This window comes from Macaca fascicularis, chromosome 20, assembly GCF_037993035.2.
Source record: "Macaca fascicularis isolate 582-1 chromosome 20, T2T-MFA8v1.1".
NCBI classification, from domain to species: domain Eukaryota; kingdom Metazoa; phylum Chordata; class Mammalia; order Primates; family Cercopithecidae; genus Macaca; species Macaca fascicularis.
Genome location: NC_088394.1, coordinates 5152922 through 5170065, shown reverse-complemented (window position 1 = coordinate 5170065; position 17144 = coordinate 5152922). Strand labels below are relative to the sequence as shown.

Here is a 17144-nt window from a genome sequence, read left to right as displayed (position 1 = left end):
TCACAGGAGTCCTGGGAGAGCTGGTGGGGCTTATCTGGAGGCTGAAGCTGCTCGTTCCTCCCAGTTGGTACTGAGGTTGTCTTCTAGCTTCTGGGACTTGGCTGAGGGACAGTGGCAGATCTGGGCTTTAGACCTTCTATAACTTGATGCCTGGGACAGAACCCAGGACCTGGGTCAGAGTCAGAGCCCTTTCCAGTGGCAGGCCCGGATTCCAGCAGGAGAGGTGCCGACAATACCTCTTACCACCTCTGGCCCTCTGCCTAGCTGGCAGGGCTCACGTACCATGTTCCGGACCTAGACCCCACTTAGCTCTCTTTACACGGCCTGGGGTCAGGCCCATGCCAACACTTGGACAACCTTTGGGGCTGGGTGCCGTGACCCCATTTCTTGGCCCGTGCTATGGCAGACAGGATGCCCCTGCCTGGCAGAGTTGTCCAGATGGCTCTGCCTGAGGCAAGGAAGACTGGCCTGACCTGTCAGAGGAGCCAGCCCTGCCCTCCCTGACTTCCTGCCCCCTCAGTCCCAGCTCCTGAGTCAGTGACTGGCTGGCTGGGACGATGGAACGGGGGTGAGGGAGGCTGAGCACTAGGCTTCCTCAGGCGGTTGGCTCAGCGCACAGGTGAGCCTCTGATGCCATGAGGTGGTCCCTGGCCTGTTTCCGCCTTCTCATAAGGGCAGCAGAGGGGCCACAGGAGACCTGCCCAGCCTACTTGCCCTCAGCTTCTGTCCTGGGACTTGTTTCCACTCTTCCCAGCCTGTGCCCCCAGCAGCCAATGTGATCCCTGCTCAGTGCCAGTTTGGTCCTATCCTCTTTCTATTTTTATTTTTTGAGACAAGGTTTTCCTGTGTTGCCCAAGCTGGAGCAGGGTGATGCGATTTTTTTTTTTTTTTTTTTTTTTTTTTTTGAGATGCAATCTCACTCTGCGGCCGAGGCTGGAGTGCAGTGGTGCAATCTCCGCTCACTGCAACCTCTGCCTCCTGGGTTCAAGTGATTCTCCTGCCCCAGCCTCCTGAGTAGCTAGGATTACAGGTGCATGCCACCATACTCAGCTCATTTTTGCATTTTTAGTAGAGATGAGTTTTCACCGTGTTGGCTAGGCTGGTCTCAAACTCCTGACCTAAAGTGATCCACCCGCCTCGGCCTCCCAAAGTGCTGGGATTACAGGTGTAAGCCACCATGCCCGGCCAGTAATGTGATCTTGACTCACTGCAGCCTCAAACTCCTGGGCTCAAGTGACCCTCCTGCTTCAGCCTCCCTAGCAGCTGGGACCACAGGTGTGTACTACCACACCAGGCTAACATTTAATTTTGTTTTTTGAGATGGAGTCTCACTCTGTCACTCAGGCTAGAATGCATTGGTGCCATCTCGGCTCACTGAAAACTCCACCTCCCAGGTTCAAGCGGTTCTCCTGCCTGAGCCTCCCAGGTAGCTGGGATTACAGATGCACACTACCACACCTGGCCAACTTTTGTATTTTTAGTAGAGCCAAGGTTTCATCATGTGGCCCGGCTGGTCTCAAACTCCTGACCTCCAGTGACCCACCTGCCTCGGCCTCCCAAAGTGCTGGGATTATAGATGTGAGCCAGCATACTTGGCTAATTTTTTAATTTTTAAATTTTTTGAAGAGCCACAGTCTCATGATGGTGCCCAGGCTAGTCACAGTATTGACCTACTAGGCTCAAGTAATCCTCCCACCTCAGCCTCCCAAAGTGCTGGAATCACAGACATGAGCCACTGTGCCCGGCCTAGCCTCTTTTGCTTGAAATGCACTGTTACCTTTTCATTGCTCGTCCACTGGAGGCAGAACTCCACCTCCCCACATGCACCAGGCCCCTTCCCGTCTAGCCTCCACCTGCCCATCCTGAGCCTCAGCCCTCACCCACACTCTCCAGGCTGCCAGGCACATTGTCCATCTTGTTCCTTAAACAGGCCATGACCCAATGCCACAGGACCTTTGCACAGGCTGTGTTCTCTCTGAAACTCTCTTCCTGTGAGGTGTTTGATTTCTGCATGATCTTGGGATCGCAGGGAACACCCTCTCCCCTGCTGCTGAGGCCCAGTCCCCCTGTTCTGTCACTGTGTGTCCTCGGTGAACCTTCCCTTCACGTGTTTGTCTATGGGATTGTGTCTGTCTGCCTCTTGTGCTAGGCTGTGAGCACCTTGAGGACAGAGGCAGGGTCTGTTACACTCATCTCTGGGCATACCTACATGCAGGTCGAGCCGAGGACCAGGCACAGACTGGCTCATCAAAGGAGTGAATGACTGTGAACGAATGAATGAGTGAAAGCCCTGTCAAAGCTGCTGGAGGGACTTGCTTCTGCCCCAGTGGAGCCAGTGTCAGTCTGGAGGGCACTCCAGGCCATGCACCACCTTGGTCCCCTGCCCTTCGCCACCACAAGCAGTGATCAGGCCGGGTTGCAAAGGGCATTGCTGAGCCGGGCTCACCCTGCTGGGCCCTCAGTAATTAGGGGCCTGTGTTACTCACAGGTGACCAGCCGAAGGCACTCCAGGAAGTCATGGAGACACCCAGGGCCCCACCCAGCTTCCCAGCCACTCTGTGGCTCCTGGAAGGTGGGGGAGGGGAGGTGGGCAGCACTGCTTAGTGGTCGGCTGGCAGGAGGGGATGGGTGGACAGTGGAGGGGGCTGGGCCCTTTGTCACCGGGGTGAGGGATAGAGGCAGCTGCCACAGCTGGGTGACCTCTGACCCTGGAAACACAGTGGGGACAGGGTTCTGTTTGAGGGTGTCAGTGTCTGGGTTGGGGGGTCCAGACCTGCAGGTCCCAGAAACAAGAAACCAAGACCAAGTGCAGTGGTTCATGCCTATAATCCTGGCACTTTGGGAGGATCACTTGAGGCCAGGAGTTTGAGACCAGCCTCGGGAACATAGTGAGACCTTGTTTCTACAAAAATAGAGGTAAAAATAGCCAGGCATGGTGGTGCACACCCATAGTCCCAGCCACTCTGGAGGCTGAGTGGGAGCATTGCTTGAGCCCAGGAGGTTGAGGCTGCAGTGAGCAATGATTGTGCCACTGCACTCCAGCCTGGGTAACAGAGGGAGACCCTGTTTCTAAAAAAAAAAAAAAAAAAAAAAAGCCAAGATCAGGAGCAAGAAACACAGGAAGGCATCTGTCAGAGTCCTTCCAGGCCCCCGCTCCCCTCAGAAGGCCCTGGAGTGGGAAGCAGCTCTCACAGGGCTGAGGGGCTGTGCAGGGGTCTCTGAAGGGCCCCGGGAGGGAGGCATAAAGCCCCGGCCAGTGCCAGACAGTTGGCCAAGGCTGAGCTGGACATAGAGTGGCAGGGGCTCTGGGGGCTTCCAGCCTGCCCACTCTATTCCCAGCCTCCACCCCGTCCTGCTCCCACCTCGAGGCCAGAGAAGGCCTGGGAGCATCCTGCTGGCAGGATCAGCCGGGGTGGCAGGCCTGGGGTGGGCAGAGAAGCCTAGTGGCCGAAGGAGCCCCTTCTCCCAGGCACCTGGCTCAGATTTGGACACAGGAACTTTAACTCAGCGTGGAGGGGTCTCTGAGCTTCCAAGATATCATTGAGGCCCAGGAAACGTGGGGTAACTGAGTAGAGGGCCCCAAACCTTAGTGCAGATTTGGAACTGCAGGGCTGTCTGCACTGCTCCTGGATGCTGCCCGTCCACAGGCAGTGCCGAGTGGGGACGGGGGTCTCCTTGCCTCTGGCATCACCTCTCCACCTTCCCTGGCAATACTGGCCTGATGTCTGGGCTGTCGGAAGTGGGAGGGGGACAGAATGCATGTGGGGTCTTCTTGGAGGAAGAGCTGGGGCTGAGATCGGGCCCAAGTTCCCCTGTGCCCACTCCAGTCCTGGAGTGACGCAGGTGTGCAGGTGGAGGGCCCGGGGAGGAGCAGCTGGGGTGTGGGCGTGTGTTGGGCATGTGGGAAGCTCAGGGAGAGGAGGGGGTTCCTGGGGACCAGGCTGAACATGGCTGGATGGCCAAGTGGCTCCCAGTCGCTGTGGTGCCTGTCCTGGGCTCCTACATGGGGTCATGAAGCTGGCAGCCCTCCCACTGCCCCGATCCGTCATCCTGCCTTCTCTTCCCCAGGTGTCTCATGCCTCTGCTGGACCCTGACTCTGGGCTCCTGGTCCTGGCAGGAAAGGTGAGTGAGAAGCTGGGGCTCCCACCTACATCCACACCCTGGAGTCCAGCCCCTGGCCTTCCCCGAGAAAGAGGAGGAACCAGAACAGGGCCTCTGTGTCTTCCCCTGTGCAGCCGAGGTGACTGTAGCTCTCCTAGAACACTGGCCTTCCTGAGAACAAGGCCGAGAATAGAGCGGTGTCAGCACACAGTCAGCACTCCATAAATACTGACGTACACCCCCGGTGCTCACTCCGTGTGCAACAAGGCTGGGCAAGTGAGGTAGAGTCAGCCTAGGGCTCAGCTCAGCGCCCAGCATGTGGGGGAGCCCCATCTCCAGCCACCGTGATTCTGTGGCTCAGGTCCTTGGGGACCTGTGGAGGAGCTGGTGCCAACACTGGGCCCTCCCCAGGGGTACAGTCAGCAAACGGGGCTCAGTTCAGACTCATTTCAGGGCGAGAGGCAGCTGTACTGTTACGAGGTGGTCCCGCAGCAGCCGGCGCTGAGCCCAGGTAAGCCTTGCTTCCTCGCTCCCTCTCCCCTACCCTCCACTCCCCCACCCATCCTGCCTGTTCCCTGTGGTGTCCTCAACAGTGACCCAGTGTGTCCTGGAGAGCGTGCTGCGGGGGGCCGCCCTTGTGCCCCGGCAGGCGCTAGCTGTCATGAGCTGTGAGGTACTCCGTGTCCTGCAGCTGAGTGACACAGCCATCGTGCCCATCGGCTACCACGTGCCCCGCAAGGTGAGAGGGACCTGGGCGAGGGGCTGCGGGGGCTGGGGAGTCGGGGGGCCTGGGCCTCACCGGCTGCCTGCTTGTCTGCGGCCAGTCTGTGGAGTTCCACGAGGACCTGTTCCCGGACACTGCCGGCTGTGTGCCTGCCACCGACCCCCACAGCTGGTGGGCTGGGGACAACCAGCAGGTAGGACCAGGGCCTGGCTCACCTCTCCTGGCCTCCCCAAGCTCCAGGAAGCCCCCTGTGTGGCTGTGTGCCAACTCAGTCTGGCCTGCTGGGTGCCCCCCATCCCTACCTAGTCGACCCTCCCATGGGGGCCCTCCTGACCGGGCAGCCCATGCCCCTATCACCCTACTGCTGGCCTCCATGCAGGTGCAGAAGGTCAGCCTCAACCCTGCCTGCCGGCCCCACCCCAGCTTCACTTCCCGTCTGGTGCCCTCTATGGAGCCCCTCCCTGACACAGCCCAGCCTGCAGTGATGGAGACACCCGTGGGTGATGTAGACGCAAGTGTAAGTACCAGGGTCACCCCCATCCTCCCTCAGCGACACCGCAGTGGCTGCCCTGAGTGTTCACTGGCCCAACGGCCTTTTTCTTTTTGAGACAGAGTCTCACTCTGTCACCCAAGCTAGAGTGCAATGGCGCGATCTCGGCTCACTGCAACCTCCGCCTCCCAGGTTCAAGTGATTCTCCTACCTTAGCCTCCCGAGTAGCTGGGATTACAGGCATGCGTCACCACGCCTGGCTAATTTTGTATTTTTAGTAGAGACTGAGTTTCTCCATGTTGGTCAGGCTGGTCTTGAGCTCCTGACCTCAGGTGATCCACCCGCCTTGGCCTCCCAAAGTGCCGGGATTACAAGCGTGAGCCACTGCACCTGGCCTAAGTTTTGTTTTTGTTTTTGTTTTTTGAGATGAGTCTCACCCTGTCGTCTAGGCTGGAGTGCAATGGTGTGACATCGGCTCACTGCAACCTCCTCCTCCCAGGTTCAAGTGATTCTCCTGCCTCAGCCTCCCGAGTAGCTGGGATTACAGGCGTGCACCACCATGCCTGGCTAATTTGTATCTTTAATAGAGACGGGTTTTCACCATGTTGGCCAAGCTGGTCTTGAACACCTAACCTCGTGATCCACCCTCCTTGTCCCTCCAAAGTGCTGGGATTACAGGCATGAGCCACAGCGCCCAGCCAATTTTTATACTTTTTTAGTAGAGTCGGGCTTCACCATGTTGGTCAGGCTGGCCTTGAACTCCTGACTTCGTGATCTGTCTGCCTTGGCCTCCCAAACTGCTGGGATTACAGGCTTGAGCCACCAAGCCCGGCCCCAACCTTCTTTGTCAAGTGTAACAGAGACAGAGAAACACATGGAGTGTAAAGAAGGAACTTCACAGTGCTTTCTAAATTGGGCAAACACTTAAAAAGCAAGAATTTTCATATAGATCTAGATTTCTGGCTTCTCTTAAAATACTGGTAGATCTAACCCGCTGCGCACACCCTCCTGCAGAGCCGGGAGCCAGCAGCTGCCACTTGCTGTCCCCGCGGTCTGAAGCTCAGCTGCTTCCCTGTGTGTCTGCATTTATGCCCATGCCCCCCACCGCTCCTGTCCCATGCCCACAGCGGGGGCTCCTCCAGTCCACAGGGGGCCCAGAGTGGTGACCCTGGAGTCAGCTGGCAGGCACCCCCTCCCTTTGGCCAGCACACCCAGGAGCAGGCTGGCTGACCCCATGCCCCTCCCCAGGAGGGCTTCTCTTCGTCTCCCAGTTCACTGACCTCGCCCTCCACGCCCTCCAGCCTGGGGCCCTCACTCTCCAGCACCAGTGGCATCGGGACCAGCCCCAGTCTGAGGTCGCTGCAGAGCCTGCTGGGTAAGGAGGCAGGACGGGGAGCTCACCCCTACCACGGGAGCCCTGTCTGTCCCACTCCCCGTCATCCTCCTCTGTACCCTACCACTGAGCACAGGCCTCATGCAGGGCACCCCCCTCAGCCAGACTCACTGGCAGGGTCATTTGTCCTGGGGGCTGGGGTGTGGCAGCTGAGTCTCACCTGTAAAACAGGAGGGCGGCTGGGGCCACCAGCTTCCGAGCAGCTGAAGCCCTGGGCTCCACCAAGATTCCTCTGAGCCACCATGGAATAGGGTATCGTTCCAGGCATTATTCCTGGGCAAGTTGCATCCACTGGATTAGCAGAGGCCTGGGCCTAGGTCCACGCTGCACACCTGCCTGGAGTGAGGGGAGTGGGCAGCCGGGACTCAGAGTGCAGGACAGCGGGGGACGGCATCCTCACACATGGTTCCATGTCCCTGCCACCCGCCAGGCCCCAGTTCCAAGTTCCGCCATGCTCAGGGCACCGTCCTGCACCGAGACAGCCACATCACCAACCTCAAGGGGCTGAACCTCACCACACCTGGTGAGAGTGACGGCTTCTGCGCCAACAAGCTGCGTGTGGCTGTGCCCCTGCTCAGCAGTGGGGGACAGGTGGCTGTGCTCGAGGTGAGGGCCCCACCCCACCAGGGCTGCCCCTCAGTTCCCTGCCAGTGGTAAAGACACAGAGGGCCTTAGCTACCCACATGGCACAGGGAGCACAAACCGTGTGTCAGTCCCCTGTCTGCCTGTCCTGTGATCCTCCCAGCCACCTGCCACAGGGCCTGCCACTTTTATCCCCATTTTACAGATGAGGGAGAAGAGACACAGAGAGGTTTAGTGACCTGCCCTGGTCACACAGCTGTGTAAGTGGTGGAGCTGGGATCCGAAGCCAGGCCACCTGAGCCCCAAGCCTGAGCTTTTCCCGCCAGTTCACGCTGCTGCCCCTCACTCTCTGGGGCCTTGTGGTTGGCACTTGTGGCTCAGAGTACAAGGTAGTCAGGGCAGAGAGCTTGGGTCACCCAGCGGTGGGAGCCTCTGCTGCAGAGGGTGGGCTCCCAGACATGCTGCTCGCCCGCAGCCCCTCAGGACTGGCTTTTCTGCCTGGCACTGATGGGCCTTGGGGTGGGGGCACCTCCCACAGCTACGGAAGCCTGGCCGCCTGCCCGACACAGCACTGCCCACGCTGCAGAATGGGGCAGCTGTGACTGATCTGGCCTGGGACCCCTTTGACCCCCATCGCCTCGCTGTGGGTAAGGAGGCTGGATGCCTCGGCTTGAGGGCGGGTCCTGGATCCCGGATGGGGGCTGGGGAGCCCAGAGGTCTTGGGCCCAGCAATGATGAGCCCCTGTCTGTCCTCTGCAGCTGGTGAGGATGCCAGGATCAGACTGTGGCGGGTGCCCCCACAGGGCCTGGAAGAGGTGCTCACCACGCCGGAGACTGTGCTCACAGGTCAGGCAGGCTCAGGAATGGGGCTGGCGTGACCAGTGTCTCCCGAGGGCTCTCCATCACCCCTGCCTTCCTCCAGGCCACACGGAGAAGATCTGCTCCCTGCGCTTCCACCCGCTGGCAGCCGATGTGCTAGCCTCGTCCTCCTATGACCTCACTGTTCGCATCTGGGACCTTCAGGCTGGAGTTGATCGGCTGAAGCTGCAGGGTCACCAAGACCAGGTAGGACGGCTGCAGAGATGGGGCCAGCAGTGAGGAGAGGCAGGACCAGCAGTGAGGAGAGGCAGGACCAGCAGTGAGGAGAGGCAGGACCAGCAGTGAGGAGAGGCGGGGCCAGCAGTGAAGAGGGGTGGGGCCAGCATTGAGGAGAAGGGGGGCACAGCAGTGAGGAGCCGGGGGCCAGCAGTGAGGAGGGGCAGCGCCAGCAGTGAGGAGAAGGGGGGCACAGCAGTGAGGAGAGGGGGGCCCCAGTGAGGAGAGGCAGGGCCAGCAGTGAGGAGAGGTGGGGCCAGCAGTGAGGAGAGAGGGGGCCAGCAGTGAGGAGAGAGGGGGCCAGCAGTGAGGAGAGCCAGGAGCAGTGAGGAGGGGTGGGGCCAGCAGTGAGGAGGGGTGGGGCCAGCAGTGAGGAGAGGCGGGGCCAGCAGTGAGGAGAGGCAGCGCCAGCAGTGAGGAGAAGGGGGGCACAGCAGTGAGGAGAGGCAGGGCCAGCAGTGAGGAGGGGCGGGGCCAGCAGTGAGGAGAGAGGGGGCCAGCAGTGAGGAGAGCCAGGAGCAGTGAGGAGGGGTGGGGCCAGCAGTGAGGAGAGGTGGGGCCAGCAGTGAGGAGAGGCAGGGCCAGCAGTGAGGAGGGGCGGGGCCAGCAGTGAGGAGAGAGGGGGCCAGCAGTGAGGAGAGGTGGGGCCAGCAGTGAGGAGGGGCGGGGCCAGCAGTGAGGAGAGAGGGGGCCAGCAGTGAGGAGGGGCGGGGCCAGCAGTGAGGAGAGAGGGGGCCAGCAGTGAGGAGGGGTGGGGCCAGCAGTGAAGCAAGGGTGTCTCTCACGTCCCTTCCTGCCCCCAGATCTTCAGCCTGGCCTGGAGTCCTGATGGGCAGCAGCTGGCCACTGTCTGCAAGGATGGGCGTGTGCGGATCTACAGGCCCCGGAGTGGCCCTGAGCCCCTGCAGGTGAGTGCACAGGGGTGGGGAGTGACCTCAGACCTGGTTCAGGGGTCCTGGCTGAGTGTCACGTGATGTGCCTCAACAGGAAGGTCCAGGGCCCAAGGGAGGACGCGGAGCCCGCATTGTCTGGGTGTGTGATGGTCGCTGTCTGCTGGTGTCTGGCTTTGACAGGTGAGGACTCAGGGATCCCCATCCCCAGGCTTCAGCAGCCATCTGTGTCCACCTTCTCCACAATCACATACATTTGTCAGGCTTTCAGAAACCATTCCTGCCCCTCACGGGATGGTTGGGTGGATGGGTAGATCATTGGATGAGTGGGTTAGATGGGTGGATGGATAGGTGGGCAAATGGATGGATGAGTGGATGAACAAATGTGGGCATAGATGGGTGGATGGATGAGTGGGCAGATGGGTGGATGGATGGATGGATGAATGAGGGGGTAGGGGAGAGATGGATGGATGAGTTGTGGGTAAGGGGAGATGGATGCAGGGGAGGGTGAGGGGATAGGGGAGATGGATGGAAGGGTGTTTCGGGGTTAGCGGGGAGATGGATGGAAGGGTGTGTGAGGGGTTGGGGGGAGATAGATGCAGGGGTGCATGAGGGGGTCTGGGGGAGATGGAAGCAGGGGTGGTGACGCACTGAGGGGGAGATGGATGGGTGAGCGATTAGTTGGGGAGAAAAGAGTCAACGGGGGACCCAGAGGCGGAGGGGCAGGTTAGGGTGTGGCTGCGCCGGGCCAGGCCAGCGCTTCTGAGGGCCACACTAGGCCTCACCTGCAACCCAGAACAGAGCAGGGGCTACGTGGGCACCTTCTCCCTGCCCCAGGCCCCTCCAGCTCTGAAACACCTGCTTCTGCCCCCAAACCCCCTTGCAGCCAAAGTGAGCGCCAGCTGCTCCTGTATGAAGCTGAGGCCCTGGCTGGCGGACCCTTGGCGGTGCTGGGCCTGGACGTGGCTCCCTCAACCCTGCTGCCCAGCTACGACCCAGACACTGGCCTGGTGCTCCTGACCGGCAAGGTGGGCTGGGCTGCAGGGTGGAGTGGCAGGCGAGAGGCAGCACGGGGAAGGCCGGTGTTGCTGGAGGGTCCCCAGTCTGCCTTCTTCCCTGCAGGGTGACACCCGTGTGTTCCTGTACGAGCTGCTCCCCGAGTCCCCTTTCTTCCTGGAGTGCAATAGCTTCACGTCGCCGGACCCCCACAAGGTGAGGCCACCCTGGCGCCTGGTGCCCGATGGGACCACAGGGCTGCCCTGCCCCCTGGTGGCCATGTGGGCAAGTACAGGAGCCTGTGGGTCGGGGTCAGAGTCCTGGGCTGGGGCTGGGCCTGGGGCTGTGCCCAGTGACTGGCAAGAAGAGCTGCTGCTGGAATTATTTAGGAAGTTTGAGAGCGGTTGGCATACTCAACCATTATTAAAAAGTATACCATAGGCTGGGTATGGTGTCCTGGAATCCCAACACTTTGGAAGGCTGAGGCAGGAGGATTGCTTGAGCCCGGGAGTTCGAGACTAGCCTGGGCAACATAGCAAGACCCCATCTCTACAAAACAAACAAAAAATTACACTAGATAAGGTTAAACCATATGAACCCAAAATATGAACCTAAAAATAAGAATATTAAAAACCAAAGTAATAAACACTCAGTTTATCACTTCTAATTAATTTATCCAATTTTACTGTTATTTGTGCTGAGGTCACACGTTTCTGTGTTGGAGTGCATGGAGGAAATGCAGGATGATGTGCTATGTACATCTCTTCCCAACACCACATTCAGGGAGTGGAGGTGGCATCTAGAAGCCGTCCATGGTGGGAGTTTGTACGCTATGGAAACAGGAAAACACCACAAATCAGGGCTTTCCCTCCAGAGAGCCGGTTGTTCAACATGATCAACACATTACTGTCCAGGGACAGGCCCTAGGCATGGTGGTCCTAAGTGAGGGGTACTGGCACCCTGGGGAGACTATGTGTCCAGCCATGAGCTCTAGGTCCCAGTGGCAGCTACGACTCCCTTGCTCCCCCAGGGCTTCGTCCTCCTGCCTAAGACAGAGTGTGATGTGCGGGAAGTGGAGTTGATGCGGTGCCTGCGGCTGCGCCAGTCCTCCCTGGAGCCTGTGGCTTTCCGGCTGCCCCGAGTCCGGGTGAGGGTGGGGACCTGGGACTCCCATGCCCACTGCCTTCTTGGTGCCTAGAGGGAATTTTAGGTCTCGTCCGGCCCTGCTTCCAAACTTCCCCACCCATCGTTCTTTGGGGACACCTACCCCCTTCTGCTGAGATGCTGAAACTCATGGAAGTCCCAGATGGGTGGGAGGTCCCAGGTCTTGCCCTGTCCCTCCCCAACAGATGCTCGTGTGCCCTGGGCCCCGATCAGTGTCTGAGGACAGCCCGTTTCTCCCTCTGCAGAAAGAGTTCTTCCAGGATGACGTGTTCCCAGACACAGCTGTGAGCTGGGAGCCGGTGCTCAGTGCCAAGGCCTGGCTGCAAGGCGCTAATGGGCAACCCTGGCTTCTCAGCCTGCAGCCTCCTGACATGAGTCCAGGTGCACTGAGGGACTGGGTGTGGGTAGGAAGCAGGATGAGGGTTCGAGAAAGGGACAGAAGGCCCAGGTTGAAGTTCTGTTCCTGTTGGCACGCCAATTCCTCTGGCCCTTGGGAGGGTGGAGTGGCTGTGTCAATCAGTCTCTGAGCCGCCCCTGGAGAGCAGGGCCCGTGGTCTGTGTTTTCATCACAGGTCCCCACCCCTCACACACACACACATGCACACACTCTGGTGTTTAGGGCAGGGCTTATGCACTGAGGCTGCATTGACTGTTAACACCACCTCTTAGATCTGTGCCTCTTAGAAATCCTCTTAGAAATCCTCTAGGTAGGCCGGGCGCGGTGGCTCACGCCTGTAATCCCAGCACTTTGGGAGGCCGAGACGGGTGGATCACGAGGTCAGGAGATTGAGACCATCCTAGCTAACACAGTGAAACCCCGTCTCTATTTTAAAAAAAATACAAAAAAAATTAGCCGGGCATGGTGGTGGGCACCTGTAGTCCCAGCTACATGAGAGGCTGAAGCAGGAGAATGGCGTGAACCCGGGGGGCGGAGCTTTCAGTGAGCCGAGATCGCACCACTGCACTCCAGCCTGGACGACAGAGTGAGACTCCATCTCAAAAAAAAAAAAAAAAAAAGAAATCCCCTAGGTCAGCCAGGCGTGGTGGCTCACGCCTGTAATCCCAGCACTTTAGGATGCCGAGGTGAGTGGATCACCTGAGGTCAGGAGTTTGAGACCAGCCTGGCCAACTTGGTGAAACCCCGTCTCTACTAAAAATACAAAATTAGTCAGGCGTGGTGGTGGGCGCCTGTAATCCCAGCTACTCCAGAGGCGGAAGCAGGAGAATCGCTTGAACCCAGAGGAGGCAGAGGTTGCAGTGAGCTGAGATCACACCATCGCACTCCAGCCTGGGCGACAAGAGCAAAACTCCATCTCAAAAAAAAAAAAAAAAAGAAAGAAAGAAATCCCCTAGGGCTTGGCACCAAAGAGCCCTCACAAAGGCAACTCTCTGATTCCTGTCCTTGCCCTGTCCCAGTGAGCCAAGCCCCCCGAGAGGCCCCTGCTCGTCGGGCCCCATCCTCGGCACAGTACCTGGAAGAGAAGTCAGACCAGCAAAAGAAGGAGGAGGTAGGCATGGGAGAGAGCAGCCGTGCGGAGGTGACAGAGTCCTGGCTGTGCCTGACCGCGGCCCCTTAGTTCTCCATCCCCAACCCAGACTGGGACGGCAGCCACATATCACATCCCCTTCACACCGGAGCCTGGTGGGAGACCTTCTAGAGCCCTGCCATTGACCATGGGGCATGGGAAGTTGGGGAGGGCAGTGGGAGCCTTGCCCTGGCCAGACCAAACCCAACCCAAGCTGGAGGTTCTGGGCCCAAGTGCTTTTGGGACCCTGGAGTACATTTTGAGCGTTTGAGGCCCGTGCAGAGACAGTAGCCCCTGTATCTGGTGCCACATGCCACAGTCTGTCAGTCTCTGACTCCCCCCATCTCTTCTTTGTGTCTTTTTCAGTAGAAACCCATCGATTTTGTCAGGGCTGTAATTAAAATAGCTCTTTTGAGGCCTGGCACAGTGGTTTACGTCTGTAATCCTAACACTTTGGGAGCCCAAGGCAGGTGGATTGCTTGAGCTCAGGAGTTTGAGACCACCCCTGGGCAACATGGTGAAACCCCGTCTGTACTAAAATCCAAAAATTTAGCCAGGCGTGGTGGTGGGCGCCTGTGATCTCAGCTACTCGGGAGGCTGAGGCAGGAGAATCACTTGAACCTGGGAGGCGGAGATTGCAGTGAGCTGAAATCGCACCATTGTACTCCAGCCTGGGTGACAGAGCAAGACTCCATCTCAAAAAATAAATAAAAATAAAAATGAAATGGCTCTTTTGGCCAGTCATGGTGGCTCACACCTGTAATCCCAGCACTTTGGGAGGCCAAAGCAAGAGGATCTAAGCGATGGAGTTTGAGACCCAGCCTGAGACCAGTGAAACCCCATGTCTACAAAAAATTTTTAGAAATTAACCAGGTGTGGCTAGGCAGGGTGGCTCACACCTGTAATCTCAGCACTTTGGGAGGCCGAGGCGGGCGGATCACCTGAGGTCAGGAGTTTGACACCAGACTGACCAACATGGTGAAACCCCGTCTCTACTAAAAACACAAAATTAGCCGGGCATGGTGGTGTGTGCCTGTAATCCCAGTTACTCGGGAGGCTGAGGCAGGAGACTCACTTGAACCCAGGAGGCGGAGGTTGTGGTGAGCCAACATTGCGCCATTGCACTTCAGCCTAGGCAACAAGAACGAAACTCTGTCTCCAAAAAAAAAATACATAAAAATTAACCAGGTATGGTGTTACACACTTGTAGTCCCAGCTACTTGGGAGACTGAGGCAGGAAAATCGGTTGCACCCAGAAAGTCAAGGCTGCAGTGAGCCATGATTACACCACTGTACTCCAGCCTGGGTGACAGAGCAAGACCTTGTCTCTCAAAAAAAAAGGCTGGGCACGGTGACTCACGCCTATAATCCCAGCACTTTGGGAGGCTGAGGCGGGCGGATCATGAGGTCAGGAGATCGAGACCATCCTGGCTAACATGGTGAAACCCCATCTCTACTAAAAATACAGAAAATTAGCCAGGCGAGGTGGCGGGCACCTGTAGTCCCAGCTACTCGGGAGGCTGAGGCAGGAGAATGGCGTGAACCCGGGAGGCGGAGCTTACAGTGAGCCGAGATTCAGCCACTGCACTCCAGCCTGTGTGACAGAGCGAGACTCTGTCTCAAAAAAGAAAAAAAAAAAAAAGCCCTTTTCATAGCATTGTCAGGGTTCTTGGAGTGGGAGTAGCAAGTCCTATTCCCTTCCCTACCCTTCTGCTGTCCTCTCTCTCAGCTGCTGAATGCCATGGTGGCAAAACTGGGGAACCGGGAAGACCCGCTCCCCCAGGACTCCTTTGAAGGCGTGGACGAGGACGAGTGGGTGAGTGGCGAGTGGCCTCACTTCCCGGCAGGCAGCACGGTCCCTCGCACACGCCACAGTGCATGCCTCCTCCCTTCCCAGGCCCTCCTGACTCCCTCCCACCTCTTGGTGTTTCACCCCAGGACTAGCCTGCGCCCCCATCACCTCCACCCCACCGACGCTGCCACCTCCTAGCGTACACCTCACAGCTCATCCTCAAGCTGGAAGATACCTCTCTGGCCCCGGCACACGTCACCCCTGCGCTCCTGGCTTCCCTTGGGCACTTCCACAGCCTCTGGGCCTCTGGCAGCTTCCAGGGACTGTTCTCACCTCTGCTGTCTCTGGGGTCAGCTGCTGCTCATCAGCTGCCCACTAGCATGTAGCCAGGGGTGCAGGGTGGCGGGAGGTCAGTAGCATGTCCCCAGGCAGGCCCTGGGCACCCTGTCTCCCCTGGTCTCACTGCTGACCTGGGCTGGTCCCAGCCTGGGTTGGCCTCATCCAGGATCTTTGGTCACTCCACACTGCCCCATCTTGCCTGCTGTCTCAGTTCTGGTCAAGCGCCTTGGGGGCTGGCCCCCCACCAGGCCTTCTGGAGCAGCACCAGTCTCAGGGCCCTGGGACCAGCTGCCCTGCTTCCCAGGTTTGTAGCCAGGAGAAGGGGGGCATCGCAGAGCTGATGGTCCAATAAGGGGGTGTGAGCCCTGCAGGGACTGGCCCGCACCTGCCCTGGATGTTCTCAGCAATTAAACTTTTTTAAGCTGGCCACCTGTTGTGCTGCTGTGGTCTCTGGGCTGGCTGGAAAGGAAAGGGGACAGGAATGTGGGTGGCAGGGATCTGGCCCTGGGCTCCCCTTTATCTCAGCCTCACTCTGGTACCAAGGCCCAATCAGCTGCGCATTGCTGGGAGTCATTCGCTCACCATTCAGGTTCCTGGCAGTGCTCTGGATGGCGGGATGCTGTAAAGGACAGGCGAGATAAGGCCTTGCAAGGAGCTTCAGCCTCTTACAGCCGCCTATGCAGGGGAGCCGGACTGTCTGCACGCGAGCAGATAGAGTGTGAAGACAGCAGTAAAGAAGAGAAACTGGCTGGGCATGGTGGCTCATGCCTATAACACCAGCACTTTGGGAGGCCAAGGTGGAAGGATCATTTGAGGCCAGGAGTTCAAGACCAGCCTGGCCCACATGGTAAAACCCAGTCTCTACTAAAAATACGAAAAGTAGCCAGGCGTAGTAAGCGCCTGTAATCCCAGCTACTTAGGAAGCTAAAGCAGGAGAATTGCTTGAATCCAGGAGTCAGAGGTTGCAGTGAGTCGAGATCCCGCCATTGCACTCCAGCCTGGGCGACAGAGCGAGACTCAGTCTCAAAAAACAAACAAACAAACAAAAAAACCTGTAGGACAGGAAGCAGCTGGGATGCAGCGAGGAAGGGAATTCAGGGTCCGAGAAGGTGACTTTCAGCTAAGAGCCAAGACCTGAAGGCTGATGAGGAGCCAGCCAGGGAGAGAGCCACTTCCGAGGCGAGGAAGTACAATGTGGGCACAGAGAGGAATGTGGAGGGCGGGAGGAAGAGGAAGAAGGGCAGTGGTGCAGAGCAGGGGTCCAGGCGGCCCAACTTCCATCCCACCATTTGCCAAATGCTGTGTGCCAGATGCCCTTCCGGGCGCTTGACATCTAAGAGCAGAGGAGAGAGAAAAGTCTTGCCCAGGCCGGGCGCGGTGGCTCAAGCCTGTAATCCCAGCACTTTGGGAGGCCGAGACGGGCGGATCACGAGGTCAGGAGATCGAGACCATCCTGGCTGACACGGTGAAACCCCGTCTCTACTAAAAAATACAAAAAACTAGCCGGGCGAGGTGGCGGGCGCCTGTAATCCCAGCTACTCGGGAGGCTGAGGCCGGAGAATGGCGTGAACCCGGGAGGCGGAGCTTGCAGTCAGCTGAGATCCGGCCACTGCACTCCAGCCTGGGCGGCAGAGCGAGACTCCGTCTCAAAAAAAAAAAAAAAAAAAGAAAAAAAGAAAAGTCTTGCCCAACAGGAACTCCCACTCCAGTGGAAGGAAACAGATTCTCAATAACAAACATAAAGGGAGGCCAAGGTGGGAGGATTGCTTGAACCCAGGAGTTTGAGGTCAGACTGGGCAACATAGGGGGACCCTTGTCTCTACAAAGAATACAAATATTAGTCGGGCACAGTGGCTCACACCTGTAATCCCAGCACTTTGGGAGGCCGAGGCGGGCGGATCACGAGGTCAGGAGATCAAGACCATCCTGGCTAAGACGGTGAAACCCCATCTCTACGAAAAATACAAAAAATTAGCTGGACATCGTGGCGGGCACCTGTAGTCCCTGCTACTCAGGAGGCTCAGGCAAGATAATCGCTTGAACCCGGGAGG

The 17144-nt window shown here is 58.3% G+C and overlaps 1 protein-coding gene across 4 annotated transcripts in view; it reads left to right on the top strand.

Annotated features, from left to right (window-relative positions):
* CORO7 (coronin 7) overlaps positions 1–15520 on the top strand; it is a 65508-nt gene extending 49988 nt beyond the window's left edge. For 3 of the 4 annotated variants that reach the window (XM_065536904.1, XM_005591114.4, XM_074028746.1), the window contains 19 exons: positions 4069–4123; positions 4556–4613; positions 4696–4841; positions 4927–5019; positions 5206–5343; positions 6565–6691; positions 7140–7315; positions 7830–7938; positions 8051–8137; positions 8214–8356; positions 9190–9294; positions 9374–9459; positions 10163–10304; positions 10399–10488; positions 11303–11419; positions 11682–11817; positions 12853–12944; positions 14692–14778; positions 14901–15520. In XM_065536904.1, the coding sequence (XP_065392976.1) occupies positions 4069–4123; positions 4556–4613; positions 4696–4841; positions 4927–5019; positions 5206–5343; positions 6565–6691; positions 7140–7315; positions 7830–7938; positions 8051–8137; positions 8214–8356; positions 9190–9294; positions 9374–9459; positions 10163–10304; positions 10399–10488; positions 11303–11419; positions 11682–11817; positions 12853–12944; positions 14692–14778; positions 14901–14906 (1993 nt within the window). In that variant the 3' untranslated portion in view covers positions 14907–15520. Of the gene's footprint in view, positions 1–4068; positions 4124–4555; positions 4614–4695; positions 4842–4926; positions 5020–5205; positions 5344–6564; positions 6692–7139; positions 7316–7496; positions 7552–7829; positions 7939–8050; positions 8138–8213; positions 8357–9189; positions 9295–9373; positions 9460–10162; positions 10305–10398; positions 10489–11302; positions 11420–11681; positions 11818–12852; positions 12945–14691; positions 14779–14900 lie in introns of all 4 variants that reach the window. The other variant, XR_012429682.1, reaches the window with a different exon arrangement.
* The last annotated feature ends 1624 nt before the right edge of the window (positions 15521–17144 follow it).